This window comes from Zeus faber, assembly GCF_960531495.2.
Source record: "Zeus faber genome assembly, chromosome: 11".
In the NCBI taxonomy this organism is placed as follows: Eukaryota; Metazoa; Chordata; class Actinopteri; order Zeiformes; family Zeidae; genus Zeus; species Zeus faber.
Window position 1 is genome coordinate 28,234,608 of NC_137205.1, and position 23,699 is coordinate 28,258,306.

The following is a 23,699-nucleotide window of genomic DNA, read 5'->3' on the forward strand; positions in this document are numbered from 1 at the left end:
CGCACGCACGCACGCACACACTTATATATGATGGTTTCCTCATCTTGTACAGTTAGGAGTTGTACTTGATGTACAGTCTCCCCCGAGGCCTGTGGCAAACAAACTGTTGGGCGTAGTTTTAGCACAGAAGCCGACCGGGCTGCTTCCGGGGCGGAGGAGTCGGCCGCAAATCGAGAGCGGTACCCCACCCCGGGGCTTCTTCCTCGCCACGCACGGCAGCCTTTCAAAGGTCACACCCAGAGGGAGCGCGCCAAAGATTGTTAAATTTCGCGGGGGGGGGGGGTTGGACGCGGAGCAGGGAGCACGGAGCGGCGTCCCCGTTCCCCTCGGTGGAGTTTGGAATGGATGGAGCTCGCACCGTTGCTGGACGATATGTTTTGTTCCCAGAAAAGTATTTGTGTATATATATATATATATATATATATATATATATATATATATATATATATAAATGAGAAATACTCATTTTGTTCTGCAGGTGTTGAGCCGTGGGGGGGGGGGGGGGGGGGGGTGGCGCGTCATGGTGATGGGTGGGTTCTGAACGAGGGATGGCGGTGGAGGGAGGGAGAAGGGCTTTAAAAGTTAAGGAAGGGTCATTTACAGTAAACTACAGATATATACACACACCCAAATTGTACAGAGAACAAATATGTACATGCTCCAGGTCATTTCTTTAAACTCCCCCCCCCCCCCTCCCTCCCCGCCCCCACCCCACCCGGATCCTCTTCCTCCCCCTCCTCCGCCCCTCTCTCCGTTGTGGCTTGCATCCCGGCGTCTTCCCCGATATTTGCGTTTTGATTCCATCCCAGAGTCATGAAACGTTGCAACGGTCTGTTACTGGTTCCCAGTCGCCCCCCCCCCGCTGCCGCCGCCCGTCCCCCCCCCCTCCTGTCTCGCCCCGCCGTTCTCAGCTGTCGTAGTGCGATTGGGAAGGGGGGGGGGGGGGGGGCAGGTCGGACGGGGCGGCGTGCTGACTTTAGGGGGGCGGGGGATGAGGCCTTGCATTGAGGGAGGGGGAGCCTGATGACATCATCAAAGAGCCCCTTAGCTGTTCTTCAGCAGTGTCCTGTCTTCCGAGGAGGAGGAGGAGGAGGAGGCGGAGGAGGGAGTGGCGGCCGTGGTGGCGGCGGAGGAGGAAGAGGAGGAGCAGGAGGACGAGGAGGAGGAGGAGGTGGTGGTGGTGGTCGAAGTGGAGGAGGAGGAGGAGGAGGCGGAGGACGAGTTGGGGGGGAAGGAGAGGAGCTGGCCGCTCTCAGAGGAGAGGAGCGAGCAGGAGCGCAGGTCCACCGTCTGCAGGGAGGCGCAGCGACGCAGCAGCGGCACGCTCTGCTCCGTCACCTTGACACAACCTGGAGAGAGAGAGAGAGAGAGAGACACACACACACACACACACACACACACACACACACACACACACACAGACTTAGTCTCCACCCTTATCGGTATTCATCCCCATGTCTGCTTATCAATTCAAAATCGTTCTTTCATACCTTCATAAACACTTGCCTACCCCTGGCTTGTTTGTTTTGTTCCTAATCAGGGGCTGGACCGACGGATGAACAACCTTCCCCCGCATGCAGACAACAACAATCGAAAACGGAGCATCAACGGTTTATCAGTCTTTGTACAATACTCGATTCGATCAACAGCCAGGACTGCTGTAGCGGGTTCTTTGCGCTGAGCGACAGCGGCGTCAAACAAAAACTCACCAGCTTCACAAACGTCAAATGTCGTTTGTCATCTGTTGTCAGTTTAGACTAAGCACCGTGTAACCGTTGGGGTGTAAGTGTCCTCGGGGCAACTTGTTTTCTCAGAGTTTACAGGTTTGCGGTTTGGACTGCCTTAAGGCTGGAAATCTGGGCATGGCCTGGCAACCCTGCCCTCCAGGCCAGCACCCTATGAGGTGTGTTTCACAGTCGGCAGCGCTTTGTGAAAACCTCCCTCGGATCGGGTCACTTTCACTCCGGAGACGCGGGAGGTAATTTCCCGCTAATTAGCTGTGACACACGCTCCCTGAAACAGTCAAAAGCAAATCTGGCTGACTCCCGTAACTGCATGCAGTTATTGTGAATGTTGGAACGGATGAAATAAAGCCTTTCAAAATAATTCCTTCTTTGATTAAATTGGTGCCGTCCACACAAACGCCATGTGCCTTGACTCGAGAAAATTAAATCCAGCCTGTTATCCCGTTAGAACGCGATCTTTTCAATCTATAATGTATGTTTATCACGTTATGGTCTTTTCATCTTATAACTAGTCCTCCGGCACTTCTACATTGTACCTTTTGGCGCATCCGTGTTTGCGCTTTCTGTTTTGCACCTTTTTGGCGGTTCACTCTTTATCCATCCCGCCGGTTCTGCTTGCATCGTCGGTTAAGTCTGCCGCCCCTGCTCTGGTTCGGGTGGGTTAGAAACTCCAAGACGGCGCCGGGTGGAGAGGCTGCAGGAATTGATGCTGCCTTCCACGGGAACCGGTTTGTCCGATCGTTCATTTATTTTGCAAATACATCTGTTTGAGCGTCACGTTCATCTGAGGGTGTTTTGAGCGCTGGCGGTCAGGACACACATGACGACGTGCAGTCGTCCTTTTAAAAAGAACTTTGTAAAAAAAAAGTATAAACCTGAGTTCTGCTCACAAATAGGATACAGGTTTGACAAATCAGAAATTGTGTTTGAAATGCAATATAGGCTTCTAATTATGATCTAGTCCAGGTTTGACGCCGGGTTGTTTGTGATGCCGTATTGCTGCGCCGTACTGTTGTATACTGTGCTGTATTATCCCAAACACTACCTCACTTCATTCACATGCCACTTTAACGCACATATCTGTATACACATAATTGCCTATTCCATATACACAAGCATATTCCCTCTATCTATTCCATTTATTTCATTTTATTTGATTGTATTTTATTCTATTCCATATATTTTTATTTTATTCTGTGAGTATTCGACTTACTGTATTACGTTTTAGGAGTCAGTTAGTTGGTCTAGTAGAAAGAAATTTTTCCTAGGACATATTGTTTGTTATCACCGGGTGCGTTGCATTACATTTCACTGCATATACGTATGAAAGTATGTATATGTATGTGACGAATAAACCTCTTGAATCTTGAAACTTGTTTAAGTACAGTCGTTTTTGATCTAGATCTTATGGGTGGTCTGCGTACAGAAAAATAACCTGTAAATAAAAGGAAAATCCCAGTATTTTGAACACACCATACGAAATCAGACGCTATGAATCAGCTGCTAACTTCACGTTATAACAGGCTGAATTGTCCCCCCCCCAGAATTAACGCAATACACTTCTGTACGTATGGACTGAAATATCAAATTTCTGTATTAGACTGAAAAGTTTGAAGCAATTCTCATTGTGTATAAAATGTCAATCCGTCGACACAGAACCGCATTGTGAGCGGTCTCATCAATATCGGGCGCAGCCCTATTTATTTTAGAGTAGGGAAAAAAAACAGACTTCTCCGTAAAATCTCCCCCACAGTGCTCGCTCGAAACGCATCTGAATCTCCGGGCGTGACCTACCTGCCAGGTTGACGTGCGTCAGGCTCTCCCTCAGGGGGGAGATGGGGGACGTCAGGGTGTGGACGCTCTGGTCGGTGACGCCGCCGCACTGGCTCAGGTCCAGCTTGGCCAAGTGCGGCACGTAGCGCACCAGGAGGCGCGACGAGGCGTCCGTCAGATCCAGACCGGCCAGACGCAGCTCCGTCACGTTCTGGAAACGCCCTCCTCTGGTCTCCCCGTGAGCTTTTGGGGCGGCGGGAGGGGAGAAAAACACAAAAGCTGAAGGGTCGATGAGTTGGCTCAAGACTTGGGGAGACACAGTACAGTTGACTTTATCGGGAACTTGATCTCGCACTTCTTTTTACCCGGTCTCTTTTTGGGGACAACCGCTAAACTCAATCTCATAGCGGCTCCGGAACGGCTTCAATTTTAAAGTTACTTCGGCGTTAGGTTCCACTGTGTATCAGTTTTTCGGTTAAAAGGAGGAGGCCACAGGCTGAGAGATAACCACATGCTGTGCTCATAATCAGTACAACGGCACAGCATCGAGCGTCATTTTCCTTTTATACAATAGTTCTGTAAACAAGGCAATTCATCAAGTCACACTGATTTGAGACGGATTATGATTTTTCTTGTTTACTCGGACACACACACACACACACACACACACACACACACACACACACACACACACACACACACACACACACACGCTCTCCTGTTGCATAATCCGCTTTTTAATTGTGCCTCATAACTCTGAGCTCTCGAAAAACAGCAGACTATGGCCTCAAGTGGCTGACTCCCGCCGTCTCTGATTAGACTGAAGTTAATTATTAAAGAACAAATCTAGAACCACGTCGGTTGAGGGGGAACAGTACAGTGTCGAAAGTCCTCGTGTGCCACAGAATCCAATAAATGAGTATAGAAAAGCATCTGAGATAAACTGCATGGTTTACATAGATGTGTTACTCAATTTCCACAAAATCATAATACTGATGCATGCAGACACTCAAAGCAGTTATTATTGGTATTTCTGATAACAATATACCTTCACTGTAAAAAAAACAAAACAAAGGAGACCGCTTAAGAGTTGTAGAATTATATATATTTTATTAAAGGGAACCTATTTTGCTACTCTGAACGCACCGTTTTAAAAGTTTTTTTTCTACTCTGCATGAGCTGACGTCAGCTGGTCACGGATCTCTCCTTATATGGTCGTCTGCTCCACCCGCAAGCTTGGAGAACGGCAACGAAAGTGGGAACAAACTTTTAAACGAGGCCTTGTAGGTCTAATACGAGTGAAGATTCAGCAACTGGATTGTTTATTTCTCACCTCGAAATTGTTCAGAATCAGATTTTGGTGAACTGGTGAGGTGAAATCAGCGAGGTTTACGAAATAAATACAACGGAACCCGGAAGTTGTGCTCAAACCCCATTGGCTCACAGAACTAGGGGCCTCGGGAGGGTGGCGCCGCCAACTAAACAGAGCGTCCTTGAACAGGATGATTTAGAGGCATGTGAGAACGGCTTTTCAGCAAAAAAAATTAAGAAACATGTTTTGGGGACCTCAGAGACCTGTATTTACTTGTTTAGAAGGAGCATAACAGAACCCCTTTAACTTATACATTATTTCCGTCGGTTTTGCAATAATCTGTTGATTTTAAAATAAGTTCATTAGTCTGATGAACAGCTCTTCTAGTTGTTTGCATTATATGATGCGGGTTTTACCAACTCAATAGTTTTACTTCAGAATACAAAACTTGGCTTGTTTTACAGATGAGTTTGCAGGGCTTTGTAATGAAAAAAAAGATGGGGAAAGAAAATAGCTCCTTATTCAGGGCACCTTATAAGAAATCCTTCTCGAATAGAGTGGTGGTTCAAGATGCAGACATCCTCACTCACTGGTTAGGGAATAAACAATAAAAGGATAAAATAATAAAAGAAAGCTATTTGAAACTCAAAAAATCTGGAAGTGAGTGGGTTGGTGGCAGAAGAATACGCAGCGGCTTGAAGAGGATTCCGTGCTTCTGGCACAACTTTAATATTCTATTTAACATTCTAAGTAACCCAATTACAGAAGTTTTAGAAATGTGATATAGCAAGTCGGCAAAAGTTAAAAAAAGGTAACAAACTTTTTTTTTTTTGCCACATTTTTCAACGCCCATTTTTTCATTCTTCCTAAAATAATTTACTATTGGCTATTAAGTACTTTTATTTGTTTATTTATTTTTTATTTATATACCCTTATCAGTCCCACAATGGGGAAATTCGCAATTTCTCTGCATTTACCCATCCTAGTATCTGATGTATCTCGGAGCAGTGGGCTGCCATGTAGAGTCGCCCGGGGAGCAGTGAGGGGGTTAAGCGTCAATTCTGATGAAAACTTAAAACATATGCTTTACTGTTAAGGCCGTATACTGATTGCTTTACATTTTCACCAGGGTAATTAATAAAAAGCAAAGTAAATACAAATCGTACCAAATAAGTTGATAAATCGTAATTTATGTAAACATTATTGTAAAATATAGGCTTCTTAGAACGATGCAGCCTCATGACACTTGTTTTTTTGAGGAGAACTTATGGCACAGTTGGCATCATAGAGTAGAAACCGAGAAAGGAATACAGGGGGTAAAAAGATGCTGTGGCTGTAAAATGTCCCATCAATAATAGAGATGGGACCGATCCGGCCCAAATTCTGGTATCGAATGCCGACAATGACGTCATTCACCGATCGGACATCGGACTGACGTCGCCAATCCACGTGCCCATGCAAATTCAATTCCATAGCTTGCACTGGACCATGAACCCGCCGTTTTATTTTGCTCATTTAATGGTCTGCCTCGAGAATTCAAGTCGGCAAATAATAGACCTTTAAAGCGCAATGCAGAGCGTCACTGCACAGCAGCCTTTCAGCTGTGTTGTAGGGCCGCAGGAACAAAATAACAAATTCTAACAGAATTTGAATATTAAAAAAAATAATAACACTGAACACTGAAACTGCAATTCGATTGTGTATTTTTTAAAGAAATAAATAATCGATTATAAATGTTTCGGCTAACGTAAGGGAATCAATTCACGTGTTAATGAGCTATAAAGTTCAATTTAAGTTCATCCAATTTGTTGTGCAGCGAACGCACGTTAGAAAGAAATATTCCCGGCGCGGCGTGGGGAGTCAGAGTCGGCGGAGATGCACGAGTGCAGCGGCGCGTCTCCCTCTCCTGCGGCGTTTCACTGTGTGTACAAGGGAGAGTGCGGCTTTGACCAGAAAGTCCAGAAATTCCACTGATTTGACGATGAAAGTGGGAAACGAACCCGTCCATCAACGAAGGAAATGCCCCAACCACCGGCTCGCGGACCGTGCCGGGCCACGAGGACGCAAGGCGGGCGAGTGATCTGCTCCACAGTGGTGCAGCAGCGGGGCGTGGGGACGGTGTGGTTTGAGCAGCCACACCTGTCCTGGATCTAGGTAATTGGTGGATCCAGGATCAGGGTTGGCTGCATACCTGTTGCTCGTTGGTTGGTCTAACGAGCAGCAGGCAAAATCCCCCATCCCCACACACACTCAGGAGAGGAGCCTCAGTCATGACACATCTCCATCAGCTCCTGGGCTAATTCCAACTTTGTCTCATTGGTATCAAGGATCTGTTTAACAAGGGGGACCTGGTCAATAATAGCAGCAACACAGAGTTTGGACCCAAAAAATGTACATGAAAACACATGGAAAACACAGACGGTACCTGTCCTGGTGTCGGGCGGGGGCGCCAGCAGCTCCCGGAGGTGGGAGTCTTTCAGCTCCTCCACTCGGCTGAGGTCCAGCAGCCTCAGGCAGGGACACACCGCCTGACACAGGGCCGACACTGACGACCACGGACAGCCAGACACATTCAACTCTAATAGACCTGAGGGATGGAGAGGAGGACGAGGGGGAAGAGCTATGATTAACGGCAGTCAGAAAATCAAATCAAGGAAAATTGCGACTACAGGGTACTTATTTAGTGATCCGAATTGAATTAACTGGATTATCCTTCAACCCCCCCCCCCCCCCCCCCCAAAAAAAAACCTCCTCCAAAGATTATATTTTCTAAGTGAGATTACTGTCGTAACACAGAAGACCTCCAAATAACAGGGGAATTTAGATGTAAGATAATTATGAAACAGGGATATCGACCCCGACTTCAAAGGATCTTTTGCTTTTGCTCCAATCTACTGACACACGGAAAGGAGCAGAAAGATCAGAGGTGTGAGAGTGTGTGTGTGTGAGTGTGTGTGTGTGTGTGTGTGTGTGTGTGTGTGTGTGTGTGTGTGTGTGTGTGTGTGAAGGAGAGAGAGGGGGGAGGAAGTGTGTGAACATAATAAGCTTCATTTAGTAATGAAGTCTCAATGGCATCAAGATGGTTTTTCGCAAAGATCCGAGAAACAGAAACAAATCAAATAACTACATAACTCACAGCGGTGAGTACAGTGCTTGTAAATAACGTACAATTTGCCTTTTCAGAGTTTAAAATAAGTTAAAAGCCAAAGGACCATTGGAAAAGGATTTTACGATAATATAATATGAGGGTAGAAATATTAGATTTTCTTTTTTTTTTTAAATTGTAATTCACAAAGAAATTCGGAAACATTGTCACTGCTATCCTGTTTCGTGTACTACATTCCAGAAGTTATTACTATTATTTTCAAACTTCAATCAAAAACTTGAACGGTTTGAATCCAAAAATCCCAAAATCCAAATCCACCTTGTAGGCGGTTGATGAGCCACATGAGTTGCTTCTTGGAGATGTTGGTGTAGCCCAGGTTCAGGGAGACGGGCTGCCGGCGGATTATACCACTGAGCATGGGAGGGGTGATGGAGCGCTGCCGGCTCAGGTCGATCTGCGTCCAGAGCCATTTGTCACAACACCTGCAGGGAGGGGGGAGGGAGAGTTGACAGCGGGCCGCCACGACTTTCTATAGCCGGACAGAAACCCCAGCACTTCCCAGGAGCCTCCACTGGGTGCCGCACACTCTGTGAGGACGGAACCGAGTGGAGACGCAAGAGTCACCTGAACGGGAACAGCAACGTAAGATAGATCAAGGAAATGTGTTGGGATAAATTCTGCCTAATTGATGTCTTTCAGCAGATGCTTTTTTTATTTTTTATTTTATTTTTTTTTTTTAAAGCTTCCAAAAAGAGAAATTCACATCACCACAGTCAAATAGTAGAATAAGGATTTTCTGATTTAAAACAAAGTTGTTAAAAAAATACTGCTACACCACCACTATACTATTATTTTTTATTATTCCCCTATTTTTTGACTTTTTTTCTTATTAATTGGTACTTATGCAACCCTTTTTCATTTCACGCACCTTTTCCCAACTGTGTTTCCTTCGTGATGAATAAAGTTGTATCTTGTCTCAACATACGTATCGGGAGATCCAGTCACATAACACAGAACCTTCTGGTTTCTCTTTGCCCCGATCACCCAGTTGACCCTCCCCAGGTGGGGATGGACTCCCTGCCGAATGAGGTGTTAATCCTAAGCAGAACCCATTGAAGGACCCGGCTGCAGAACCCGGGTAGAACCCTGTGCAGAACTTACCAGCGGCTCCAGGTCCGACAGACTCTCATGCAGACGCACAGCTCCCTCTGGCTGAGGTTCTGGAAGACGCGGAGCCACACGTCCCGGGTCATGATGTGGGAGGAGCCCGAGTCCAGCGGGAGGCAGCTGGGCTCGGGGCAGGCGGGCGGCGGCCGGACCAGGTGCCTCTCCATCTGGACGGGCCGGGGCGGGGAGGGCACGGCGGGCGGGCTGCGCTTCATCATCTGGGAGCGCGGGGCGATGCGGGACGGCTGCGAGCGGGGCGAGGCCGCCATGGCCGACGCCAGGAGCCCCCCGGCCGCCCCCCCGCCGTTGGACGTGGGGATGGAGGAGGAAGAGGAGGACGAGGAAGACGACGAGATGCTGAGGCTGTTGTTGTTGGTGGTGTTGCCGCGGGACCCGGCCGACGACGTCTGGCTCTTGCTGTTGCTGTTGCTCCGGATCTTGTTGCCGCGGCTCCCGCTGCCCTTGGTCCCGCCTCCGCCCCCCCCACCACTGTGTCTGTGATTGGACAACGCGCCGCTGGCGTTCTCCTTCTCCCCGCCCTCCCCTCCCCCCCGCTCCCGTCCCGCCCCCCCGCCGCTCCCACGAGTCCGTCCGTTCCGCGCTTCCTGTCCGTTGGTGCGCTGTTTCCCCACAAACGTGTCCGAGTGCCCCGACGACGGCGGCGTCTGATTGGAAGAGAGCGGGGAGGGCGGCGGCTTCCTGTTCCTGTCTGTTGTCAGAGGCTCCTCCTCCTCCCCGTCCATCATGGCCGCCTTCCGGCCGCGCTGCGGCATGCCGCCCTCTCCTCCACCTCCGCCCGCTCGCCGCCGGGCCTTGTCTCCGCCCTGCTCCTCCTCCCTCCCCCTCTCCCCCTCCTCCCCCTCGGACTCCTCGCTTGCGCTGAAGCCCAGCTCGGCCAGGCGGCGCTCCCGTTCTCTCTCCCTCTCCCTCTCCCGCTCCCTCTCTCTCTCCCTCTCTCGCTCGCTGCGGCTGCGTTCCCGCTCGCCGCGGCCGCCGCTGCTGTTGCCGTAGACGACGGGAGGGGGCGGGGGAGCCGGGGAGGGGGAGGAAGGGGAGGAGCCTCCCCCTCCTCCCCCCGGCTCCCGGGAGGAGTCCTCCGAGTCCGACTCGGACTCGGACTCGGAGCTGGAGGAGCTGGAGGACGACGACTCCGGCCGGCGCTCCAGCATCTGGCACATCCTCTTGAAGCGCTCCAGCTTCTCGCGGTGGTGCGAGCGCTGGTCGGCGCTGGTGGACCCCGCCGTCCCGCCGCTCGCTCCCCCTGCCTGGGAGGAGGAGGAGGAGGAGGAGGAAGAGGAGGAGCCCTGCCCCGTTCCGCCGACTCCCACGACGCCTGACGAGTTGGGACCGTTGGACTCCGATGTCTCGGATTTGGGTTTCTGGAGGAGGAGAACAGTTGTTTCAACTTGGGTCAGTGTTTTGTTCGGCCCTGGAACAAAACACTAAACATGAAGATTTAAATGGCGACCGTTCAGTTCTGTATCGTGTGGTTTCTTCACCAGAGACAAAAAGAAATTTCTGAATGTGATCTCATCTGCATTTACTTTCTGTTTTTTATCTCTATTTATTTTTCAGACTGCAGTTGCATTTTAGACAGCGACATAAACACAAGTCTGTTGTGTGTTTACCATGACATGACGTACCTTTTTGAGGCGTTTTTCATGGGCTCCCTTCATCTAGAAGGTGTGTACAGATACAGCAGTTAGTGTCGAGAAACTGACACAGTTAAATCTGCATAAATTCGGTGGAAACTGAATAAAAAATAAATAAATTTTAAAAAACAGTATAATAGGTGACGCTGCAGGGAAATTTGACAAAAGTAAAAAATAAAAACTGAACAACAGGAAAATAAACGGACAAAGATACACTACTCACAAAAAGTTAGGGATATTCAGCTTTCGGGTGAAATTTGAGGATGAACCTAAAATGCACTATAACCTTTACAGGTGAACTTAATTTGACCTTCTCTAAACTTGCACATGTCCAACTGTTCAATGTTTCAGTACTTCTTGCACAACTTGCTGTTCTCTCACAAGGAGCTGAACGGCAAAATTCACAACAGGTGTTTGATCCTTAATCAACCAATACATTTCCTGGTTCAGTTAGAATTGGTATTTAAACAGTCCTCTTCATCATGCTGTTCACATTTTGACATCATGAGAACAAGACAACACCTAACAATCGATCAACAGTACCTGGCCATTGTGCGGCTTCAAACAGGATGTTCTCAGAGGGAAGTGGCCACTGAGCTTAGAGCGTCACAGAGTGTCATCAGCAGGTTGCAACAGAGATACAGAGACTGGAAGAGTCACAGAAAGGCATAGAAGTGGACGTCCTTTGGCCACATCCCACACTGATGAGCGCTTCATTGTGAACAGTGCCCTGCAGAACCGGATGATGATGCCACTCAACTCCAGGCACTTTTAAGGGAGGTGAGAGGCACCAAGTGTCATGTCAGACCATTCAACATACATCAGCGTGGTCTGCGTGCTAGACCACCTGCAAGGCTACCTGACCACACCACCAGGCACAGGCATCATCGTCTTGCATGGGCCAGGGAGCACTGACGCTGGACGAGGGACCAGTGGCCTCAGTGCTGTTCTCTGATGAAAGTCCATTCACGTTGAGCAGGAATGATGGCCGCCAACGATGTTGGAGACGTCAAGGAGAGCGCTATGCATCAGCCACTGTTGTCACCAGACCAGCCGTTGGTGGTAGTGGTGTTACAGTGTGGGCAGGTGTGTCTAGTCAATACAGAACTGCCGTACACTTTGTGAATGGTACAGTGACAAGCCCATACTACCTGAATAACATCATTAATCCAGTCATCGTGCCCCTGCATGAACAACACAGGCCTCATTTCATCTTCATGGACGACAACGCTCCAGCTCATGGAGGTGGCATCATTAGGGAACGGCTGCTGGAGACTGGTGCACCTAAAATGGAGTGGCCTGCACTTTCTCCAGACCTGAATCCCATAGAACCTATGAGATCAGCTGAGCCGCCGTGTAGAGGCTCGTAACTCTGTACCCCAGAACCTCAATGACCCGAGGGCCGCTCTTCATGAAGAGTGGGGGGCCAGACCTCAGCAGACAATAAGTCGACTTGTGAACAGCATGAGACGTGGTTGTCAAGCTGTAACTGATGCTCAAGGGCACATGACAAGTTATTGAGACATTGACATTTTTTGTTGTGGTAAACCCACCACTGTTGTTGGCTTTTGTTTCAAATAATTGTTTGAGATGAGGAAATCACCACTGCATGCTTCTACTTAAATGCCCTACTTTCATGATATAATATCACCCAAATTTCACCCGAAAGCCAAATATCCCTAACTTTTGTGGGTAGTGTATAATAGAACATTTCAAACTAAATTTAAAGTTTCTTTTTTCCTCTCCCTCTCTCTCCCTCTCTCTCTCTCTCTCTCTCTACCTTTTTCTTGGGTCCGCTGTCCTGGGGCAGCTCCTTCTCCTTCTTCCGCTTGTGTCCTCCGTCCGTCCGTCCTCCGTCCTCCAGGGTGGGTGGGGGGACCTTCTTCTTGGGGGGTGGATCGTCGGTCAGCTTCCAGCGGCCCACCTCCCCGTTGTCCAGCCTCCGTTTCCCTAAACCATCCCCCTGGTCCTGAGGGGGGGGGGGGGACACGCTCTGATTCTGACGGCTGATATTAGTCAGATACCAGGGTAAAGCAGGCAATCTGTATTTGGATATCTAAAAGCCCAGAACCATGTCGAATATGTCAGATATTAGAGACAAGCGACTTGGTTATCAGTTTAAACTGACAGTTTAGGCCGACACCAATGGCAGGGTCTCCTGCGGGCCAATATTTAAAGTTCAAGACCCTTAATAGCAGTAAAAAGCGGTATTGAATTCAATTGACTGCTATAAAAACACAGCACCATCTTTACTGAACCTATCCTACTTTAACTCTCTACGTCTACTTTAACCCGAGGCCCAACCAATCACATGTGAAGGTATAATTATGACCGGTATGACTTTTATAACACGGTAAGATTCCTACAATTCTATATTCATAAAATTGTACTGTTCCCATTCTGAAAAAAATCAGAGAACTGGGGTCTGTGTCCCTCTAGGGGTCCATGGGGGAATTGCAGAGGGTCTTGCATTTTACTATTTATTAAGTGTATTTAATTTTTTTTACATGAATAATGGATCAATCAATCAATTTCCAGTCTGGAACCCAGTCTGCCCGCCTTGTGCACCTCCCCCTCCGTCTTAACGCCTAAAAGTCCCTGCAGTATTCCCCAGCCCTGTTGCCTCATACCCCGGACCCACTTTCCAGACCCCGCCGTCTCTGGCCCCAGGTCCCATTGTTCCCCCCGACAGCCTCGAGACCCCGGATCTTACCTTGCTGGTCTTGCCCTCCTTGTGGCACTTGGGACACTCCCAGCAGTTTGGGATCTCGTCGTTGATGATGCCTTCTGCTTTACCCATCTGGGAGAAAGCACACGGGGTCAGTGAACTATACGCAGATACAGACTGCACTCATCTGATTATAAAGGAAGGAATCTCTGTCTGCATGTCCTTTCATTATCGCGACAACCGTTCAACCGACCTACTTCACACCGGGTGGGTGTATTGTACTGGGGACCCAAGGACGTGTGGCGTGGTGCAATTTGGACACGGGACACGTGTTACATTGATAAACTTTGAAGAAACAAGCGAACAACGAGCCGCTTCGCTCCGTGGAGCGGCAGCAGCAGCAGGGCGTGCAGCCCGCTCCGAACGGCGAAGGAGGGGCGGGCGATACCGCAAAATTTGGTTTTCCATCCGATACCAAGTAACACCGGGGGCAACGAAGCGCCCGAAACAAACCTTATTGTTGGTTTAGTTTGGGGGGAAATGGTGAACGGGGGACGCGCAGGGGATCGCTTTCACCCATCGCTCCTCCGGGCATGTTCTGAGCAGGCCACAGCACTAGTCTACGTATAAATCCACCTGGAGATATAATTTAAGTTATGAGTGAAAATATTGGTGTTACAATTACGACCCAATTTTTAAGTTGAGGAACTAAATCTTGTGGGGCCAACCAAGGCTAATTAACGAGGCTAACTCATTTGAAATACATTCAAGGTTTGAGAAAGTTCAACTCATTAAAGAGCAAATGTCCCTGCGCGATTATATATTGGCACGAAACATTTCTTTTTTACCGGCGTCTGAAAAGACACTCATTATTGAATCAGATTTTAAGATCACTTCGTGTCTCATTCCTTGCCGTTAAAAAGAAGTAAAATCACTATTTGATCTCACGATGCCCCAGTTTCTCTTCTCGGTTCAAAAAAAAAAAAAAAAAAAAAAAAAAGTTAACGTTCATCTTTATCTTTCATCCTAACTGTGCCGGGAAGATCAACACACTCCCATTCTATTTAGAGAGGTAGTGTGCGTAATTCACACAGACATTCTCTTGCTTTTGATGAATATTACGTTTCATATTTGTACATCTGTTTCTCCACCCATTTAGGCGGAATTGTTTCAACAGAACAGCAGAGCACAGGTTTGCTGCGTTTGAAATGCCTCCGATCTCCCAAAAGCCACATTTTCAGGAAGATACCAGACGTTATGGTTATACAGTGAAAGAACACGCTCTGTTCACTTTTTACACATTTCTTTGGTGCAGGGGTTGTGAAAATTTCATTGGAAAAATTACGAGGATCCTCATAGTTAAGAGACAGAAAGGGGACATTTGAGGGTAAGAACATGGAATGTGCATTGCCAAAAAAACACTGTAAACAGTTGACAAACAACTTTCCTCGGGTAGAAAATTGTTAAAAATATGTGACAGATTTGATTGTGTTTAACAATTACACATGAAGTTACTGCAATACCTCCATCAACGCAGCGTATCGTGCAGTATTGTATATTAATATGCAGCTCTGTGCCTATTAGGAAGTCATTAGAAAATTACACACACACACACACACACACACACACACACACACACACACACACACACACACACACACACACACACACACACACACACACACACACACACACACACACACACACACACACACACACACCTTGAGGCAGCTGGGGTGAATGATTTCGTTGCAGATGGTACACTCCATGAGGGAGAGACTAAATTTCTCCTCCTCCGAGTCGACCGTGTCCTCCTTCCCCGCCTCGCCGCACGTGAAGCACACCGCCGTATGGGGCAACACCGGCTGCGGAGAGAGAGAGCGACGAGACAAAACAATTATATATCAGAACAAACCAAGGGAATACGTACGGGGAATACATACAGAGGGAAAGATGGCAGATCGTGTTTTGAGGATGTGTGTGTGTGTGTGTGCACGCGCACACTCATTTAGTTCTAGTTCAGTGTGTATCATTGAGTCCCTCGTGCGGCTCTGGAGGTGAAGCTTAGCTTGGCTCGGCTCCCTGAGCAGCTCGCCCGGGAAGGTCGTCGCTCTGTCGCTGCCGGGGCGAGCGGCTCCCTTCCCCTTCTGCTCGGACGGCGTCAAAAGCGCCGGGGTACCATTTCCACCAGGCCCACCGAAAAAAACATATTCACTTAAAAGTGCTGTTGAACATTTGTTGAAGACGTCAAATGTGCCAAATGTAATCAAGGGTCCGACCGGCTCCAACGGCGATGTGGTAGAAATGACTCATCAAGCCTCCGTTAAATGACCTGCTGCACATGTCATTTATTCATAATAATGACGCTGGTAATGGGAGGCCCGAGCACAGGATCTTGTAAAGCAGGGACAGCCTGTGAAACATTTCCACAGGTACATAGCAAGACACAGAGAATTATGGCTGGTTGCCATAGCTGCAATCTGGTTTCTGCCTCTAATATCTTAACTATGGAGGAACCGAATGTTCAGCCGCTGAAAATACTCATTTGAAAATGTAAAAAAAAAAAAAAAAAAAAAAAAAAAAGATGGGGGGCAGAGTGGGGTCTTGGCCAAATGAGTAAAAACTGCTCTTATTGCTGACCGAGTATTTTCATTTCAGCGCATCGCTAATCGAATACGCTCCATTGAGGGTGCTGTGTCGCTCCATGTCCGTGGGGTTGGGTGCCTGGCTCAAAGGCACATTTACATTGTGGCTGTTGAGGAAGGGAGCGCTGTTCACACTTTTCTCCTGCCTAATCTTTCCAAGATAAGAGCATTTCTGTTCCAATTCAGAGGCCCCCCTCGCTAATCTTTAGAATGCAGGGGAGCGGGTGTGAGGTTTCATTTGTTTAAGCGTGATATTAGGTATAATAAGCAGATTAACACTCTCCTTGCGGACGGAGCGATCCAATCCGACGGGGGCTTTCAAAACACGTGACCTCAACGAGCCCGAATGACCGGGGGATGCACCGAAGACACGCGGAGAGAGTTAAATACCAAACACAAGCACACTAAGTCAAAATCCGCCGTGTGGGGATACTTGGAATACAAAAGAGCCGACAAGGGAAAAAAAAGTGTCCAGGAGGCGTTTGAAGCCTCGGGGGTTACAAATCAAGTGTCATGTTATCAGTGGAATGCTCACTCCTTTGTGCCAGTTCACAACAGTGCAAGATGAATCGTTGCACAAAGTAAGGACAGCCAAGTTCAAGTTGCAACAGCTGAGCAGTCTGACGGAATTGGGCTGAGAGCTGTCCTTGAACCCGACGTTCTGAGAGGGAGGAAATCAAATTCAACCTGAAGGAGTAGTTACATGAGGAATAAAAAATAAATAAAATAAAATAAATAAAAATAAAAAAAAGGCTGATGGGAGTGCTGTAAGCCTTGCCCGTATTAAGCCATGTGATAAATCACCCAGCGTTACTTAAAGAAATTAGGGATGCAATCACACCATATTTGGCCAAAGCTATGTTGCTGAGTCACTCTTTTCTTCGAGCGATCATTCGGAAAATATATCCGAGGAATGGAACTTTACAGCCTCGTCAAAATATACAACAACTTTAAAGTGGAAATCCATTAGATGGTCCGTGTTGGGTGGATTACACTACTAAGGTTTTCCTTATCAGGGATCTTTTGATTGACATTTTTTCTCGGTCACGTGAGTATTTTTAGTGAATCTACATCCATATCGACAGTTTACTGACCAAAAATAGCTATGGTTTATCAAATTCATTTCACACAGATTTTGTTGAATGCCTGTTTACTATGAAGTATCAGCTAAAAAAAATATGGGATTAATATCAAACATAGGATTTTTTAACAAAATAATGGTGCGGATAACACTTATAATTGGAAAGTCAGTGTTTACATACAGCTTACTTTCCTGATAAACATCAGGGAAATGATCTCTTTGGGGAATAGGTGAATGCAAAGATCTCCAGACCGGTTCTCCGGGGCTAGGATATCGCCATGACAAGGTACAACGCTATTCTGGCTATAGGCTTAATAATTGTAAACAAAGAAAATATCTCCAGACCGGTTCTCCGGGGCTAGGATATCGCCTTGACAAGGTAAAACGCTGTTCAGGGAATAAGCAAAATAATTGTGAACAAAGAAAATAAAGTAGATTTTCTTCATTTATTTCTCTCACTGCACTGTAACTTTTATGCGTTCTATATATTCTATTTTTTTTACTTTATGCATTCTATGTATAATGTGTGTGCACTTATTCTTAATGCTTTTGATGTTTTACGTAAAGCACTTTGAATTGCCTGTTGTTGAAATGTGCTGTATAAATAAACCTGCCTCGCCTTACTACTCCGCTGCCACCAACACCAAAATAAACACGACAAACATGTTTAATTAAAACATTAAGCGTTTTGGTTTGCACAAGAAATACCCATTCCGTATCGTCATGGAGACAATATCTCCATTTGTCATTTCATTCAAACCACCCGCTGTACTTCAAAAACGACGAGGGCGTTGATAAGGACAGAAGAGGTCGACACGGCGCGCACAAAGTGCCCCCGCGACTTTCAATCCGTTTCCTCAATCCAACACTCGGGAGCGCCGACCCGCTGACCGCTGGAACCTTTGGAGAGCCACAGGACGTGCGCTCTGAGCCGGACCCCGTCCAAAGCCCGGGCTGGTCTGGACGCGACTCACCTCGACCGACGACTCAACCGGAGAGCCCTCTTCCTCAGCGCGACACAGGAGAAGGGGAGGGTCGGGGCAACGTGAACCTAGCACCGAGCACGCCGGGAACGGCCTCGGGCTGACACAATGTGCGAATATCTGAAAGGCTTGATGGTAATCCAATTGGGAGGGAATTTTGACAGAAAGCTTTTGACTCATACATTCACAAGTCACATCATGCCAAAAAACAGAAGTTGAGAGCAGACAATACGAAAACTCGTGAAATGGCACTTTAAGTGACCAAACCAACCACAGCTATTGAATTACCAAACGTTCAATAATTGTCCAAGCAAAATCCTCTGACAACCATTGACTAATACCATGGTTCCAATAGCAGAGCCATTAGTGGGCGGGTCACCCACTAATCCCCCCTCAACCGTGATAAATGAAATGTAATAAAAATATTTAAATAGACCACAGAATGATAGGGTTTTACAACTCAATAATTTGTAACTTGCTTGGAACCGGTTATTATTTTGTCCACAAAATGCGACATGTGTCTGAAAGTGAACCTATTATGCTCCTTTTCAGTTCATATAATGGTCTCCAAGGTCCCCAAAGTTCTAAAGTATTTTGCTGAAAATACCACTCAGAATATGCATCCGAGCCATTCTAACGTGCGTCCAATCCGCCCTATCTGAAAACTAGCCGTTTCAGTGGGAGGAGCCGCCCTCCCGAGACCGCCAGTTCTGTGAGCCAATGGTGTTTGAACATTGCTTCTGGGTTCCGTTGCATTTACCCCGTAACTTTCACTGATTTCACCTTATCAGTCCACCGAAATCTGTTTTTGAACATAATTGAGGCGAGAACAACAACCAACCCAGCTGCTGGATCTTCACTCATATTATATCTCCAAGAACACACAGCAGAATTATTTTTTAAATACTTCAGTTTTGACAGGGACAGCTGGTACAAAATCCCTCTTCCTTTGAAAAGATTTGTGCTGGTCTCTGCAGCCAACAACTTAACCATGCTTAGCTCTTAGCTTGGCTAATAGCGGGACAGGTCGCGCTCCCGCCCGTGGGTGAAGTTACTCGGATGGAGGCCGGTTCTACATCCAACGTGTCTCAACGCTACGTAGTGCTGGGACACAAAGCCGAACGGCTTGTTTCAGGAAATGTTTTCTGAAATAAGACACACAATAAGCCGACTGGGTTGCCTTATTTCAAAGTTTGTCCGTTAATAGAACCTTCAGAGTACAAAATGTATGTGCACAAGCATCGAAAAAGTGGGTTTTGCATAATAGGTCCCCTTTAAGAAATCCATCCGGGACGCCACACGCTGTCTGGTGTTTTGCTGTTCAGCGGATCGCAGCGGACCGTTTATAAAATGGCATAACGCGTAACATCACAAATTCAGTTTTCCTTTCGCCTGAACACAGCTTTAGATTGCACACAACTGAAACTGGCAACGAGCTGAAAGAGGATCATGAGACGAGACAGACTTTCATCTGTTACCACACGCTCTTTTAGAGAACAGGACAGCGAAAGTGGAACTCGCCACTCGCAAGCTGCGGAACCTTAAATGGAGGCGTCAGTATGATTGAAAACCAAAACTGAGAAAGGAGCAGCAAGTGCGGCCATTATTCTACGTGATGACGACACCTCCACCGCCCCGTAATAGATCACGACTTCTTTGCGGATCACAGAGGTTTAGTCCAAACACAGCGAGCAGCAGTGGGAGGGAAGTTAACTCCACAATACGTATTTCTACAGAACATAACACCGTGTTTTCCCAGACACAAATACGGTATAATATATGATTAGCGGTGTTTCCGTGTGTGTACCTACCAACCTTAGTTGGCAGGTACACACACGGGGGTTGTCGCTGTCCCAACAGGAAGTCTTTTTCAGAGCTTTTCCAATGAGAACCCGTGCAAAGGGAACTCTGTTCATCGTGAACGGTGCATGCCGCCATGTTGCTCCGACCTCAGGGCTTATCCCGCAGACTTTAGATCATTTGTTTTTGATCAGTGAATTTTTCCCCGAGTTCCGACTTCAAGGGACGCAGCGACGTAGTAAGCGGCCGCACGCTGCGTCCTGGTACACGTCGGGCCAGGCTCTCTGAGCGGGAGGACGCCGAAGAATTGTCCGCTGGTACAAATGGCAGTGAAGTGGTTATCATTTTAATAACAACACGGACCACCATCACTTTGTTTGCACGTCCACATTATTAGCGGCTGAGTTTCCCTTTCATTTCACGGAGGGATGACATTGCATCATCACTCAGGGACCTGCGCCAGAGAGATCCAAATCGCTGCCTACTTCACCTCCTCTCAGTCCAGCACACAACCGACTTCACACGCAGCACCTCCTCCACCCCCTGGGGAGCCAAGAGGAGGCTGCATCCTACACACACACACACACACACACACACACACACACACACACACACACACACACACACACACACACACACACACACACACACACACACACACACACACACACACACACACACACACACACACACACACACACAGGTTCTCCTCTGTCTTTTCCCTTTCTAAAACAAACTACCCTTTTCTGAGGATCAAAGGGAAATATATCCTCCATCATCCCTTCTGCTCCTCTGGGAGAGCACACCCCCCTCACCCCCTCTTAATCCTTCAGCTCCACCTCCTGATCCTCCTGCGAGCACCAGAGAAACCTGCTCCCCCTGCTCTGCCTCTGAACACACGTTCTCTCATGTCGCCTCATGTTCCTCTAACACTCTTCTCCTCCTCCTCTCCTGGAATAACACATTAAAAACAGGATGAAAAAAAAAAAGGAAGAAACCCCCCCCCGACAAACACACACACACACACGCACACACACACACACCTCCCCCCTGACTCCTCCTCTGAAGGTCTGTGATTAGGAGGTGAACGGAGGTGCCAGTAATTGCAGAGAGACTGGTTCACTGTATCTGTGTCTGTTTGTGAAAGCATCCCTGTGAAACCACAGCCATGGATCAAAGCCAGCACTCTCATTTTCTCTCTCTATTACTCTCTCACACTCACTCACACACACACACACACACACACACACACACACACACACACACACACACACACACACACACACACACACACACACACACACACACACACACACTCACACTCACACACTCACACACACACGGCCGGCAACCATCTCCCGTTGCCACGGAAACCCAGCATCGTCGCCTGCCAGGCTCCAGCTTTCAGTTGATGCTATTTGAAGCATCGACACAATCACACCTTGAGTCTTTTAAAAAGACATTGTGTGTGTGTTTGTGTGTCAGCTTCTATGTAGAGTGCTGCTATTCAGTGGGACTGATGGCAGGTTAATATTTTCCAACTACTAGCAAATAAACTGTAGGCTGTGTGTGTGTGTGTGTGTGTGTGTGTGTGTGTGTGTGTGTGTGTGTGCGTGTGTGCGCAAATATGCTTCACATACCAGCGGGAATAGCAGGATATCACGGCATACCTTTACCAGGTACACGGTAGAATTAAATAGTACAATTTGATGAACATATAGATAACATTTAAACATTAAAGCAGAACCAACGAGAGAAACAGAGGGACAGGGAATAAGACAGAGAGAGAGAAAAAGAGACAGTGAGACAGAGAGAGAGCGAGAACGAGAGAGATTAAGACACTCCAGCATCACTGCCCATATGCTTTCAGATTCACAGACGTTGCACAGCGTTCTCAATTTAAAATGCTAAAACGGAAAAAAATCTAGCGGTGGGTATGGAGCGTTTTTTTGCCCAATTTGCACACTGCCAAGGCTCATCATCCAGCGCCGTATCTCAAAGGCTCCAAAAACCCTTTTGTTTCCAACACCCCCACTGACAAAACCCACATCCAAATGAAACAGGAAAACCTCTGACCTGCACATGATCTCACTGAACAGGCGCCATGTAACTTGTCACGGCGTTCACCACTCACCCCTCGCTCGCTATCCCTCCGACAGCAACAACACCGGCTGACCCACCTCCACATCAATACACACATTACACAAAATTTAACCTACATAGGCCCCATACCCTTTACAATTTACTGTCAGTACTGGGGTGGATGCGACGGCCCCACCGGTATGAGCACCGTGCCGATCAATTGGTTCACCCAATTCAACCGTCATCGAAGGGTCTCAATATCAAACCAGAATTTCAATTATTTTCCATCCGGCGCGTGCGCCGTAGTCGAAAAGTAACGAGCTAAATCATTATCGGGGTATGTGTTATATGTTTGCAGAGAGAATACATTTACACCTTGCAAGTGCTTTTGTAGCTTTCCCGATGAGCGTCCCCTCACTTCGTAAAAGTCAAGGTACGATAATAACAGCTGCTCGGGACGACTAGATCTGGGTCATCCAAACACTATCCCATAGAAACTTCCAACATGGAAAATGAGTTATCTGGTTTACTGTCAAAAACCACGAAACAAGTGGAACTTATTAAAAATATGGATAATTATATTGCGTCATTATGACTCAATTATAAAACTATAAAATTTATAAAAAATTCGCCAACCATCGTGTCAACTAACTGCTCACGCATGGTTGGCAACTTGCAACCACTTCTAAAAGTTGGTGTCGGGCTGTGCAGGACTCCACATAACGTCTTATATTCCATGATACGGTTCTTCCGCGGAGAGAGAGTCAGCGTTTTTCGTATTTAATTTTTTTCTTTTTTTCTTTAAAGGGGGTGACAACTGTAGAGGGACCCGCGCGGCTCTGCCTGACACAGTATTAACAACACCTAACCTTGGCGGTGAGAGTGCCATCGCTTCAGCACTAATCCACACGGGGGAACAGGAGACCAAACCCAGGCGGCGCCGCTGGCTCTGTTCCCCTCCCCAGTGAGCAACGGGGAGAATAGAATCCCCAACTTAACTCTGGCGGTAAAGGACTTTAAGCACCGACGCTGGAACAGAGATCAATTCGCCGAGCAGCTTCTCTTCAGAATCGATGATGGGCGGGGGACCGACAATCTAAAACTGAACGCTGCCTCTCGGAGGAGCACACGACACGGGAGATTCTGCCACATCGGCTGAGGACTTTCGACGAATACGCCCCGGAATTCACTGAGGGTACAGCTTCGTTATCTGTTGTAAAATACGTTTTGACAACAACAAGAGGAAATTCACTCCAAAACAGCCGATGTACCGTGGTGGACAAACAGGTTTCGGCAGCGGGTTCATGCAGGTTTAAAAACAGCGGTCGCCGCAGAGATCCAGCAGCCGCCGATGCCTCAAAGTCCCTCATCAGCAACGTGAGGCGGTAACCCTCGACCTGCGTGTGTGTGTGTGTGTGTGTGTGTGTGTGTGTGTGTGTGTGCGTGTGTCCGTGCGTGAGTTTGTGCGTGCGCATGCGTGTGTGTGTCATCCCACTCACCGCCGTGCACTGTCTCAGCAGGCAGGACTGCTTCATGCGACCGGGCCCCCCGAACTTCTTCATGTCCTTGCAGAAGTGGCACTCGCCGCACTCGGTCCGCATGCAGGCCTGGCAGCGCCGGCACCTCGTCCTCCTGCGCCTCGCCCCACCGCCAGCCCCCCCGCCCAGCGCCTTACTGCCCGACAT

General features: G+C 47.8%; 1 protein-coding gene across 1 annotated transcript; it reads right to left on the bottom strand.

Annotated features, from left to right (window-relative positions):
* Positions 1-1,044: 1,044 nt before the first annotated feature.
* Positions 1,045-23,699, bottom strand: fbxl19 (F-box and leucine rich repeat protein 19; the record flags this gene model as incomplete). Its single annotated transcript, XM_080010109.1, has 10 exons — positions 1,045-1,349; positions 3,540-3,761; positions 7,256-7,417; positions 8,255-8,418; positions 9,098-10,482; positions 10,747-10,779; positions 12,536-12,724; positions 13,469-13,555; positions 15,145-15,288; positions 23,514-23,699. The coding sequence occupies 10 exons, from the start codon at positions 23,697-23,699 to the stop codon at positions 1,045-1,047; spliced, it is 2,877 nt and encodes a 958-aa protein (XP_079866235.1).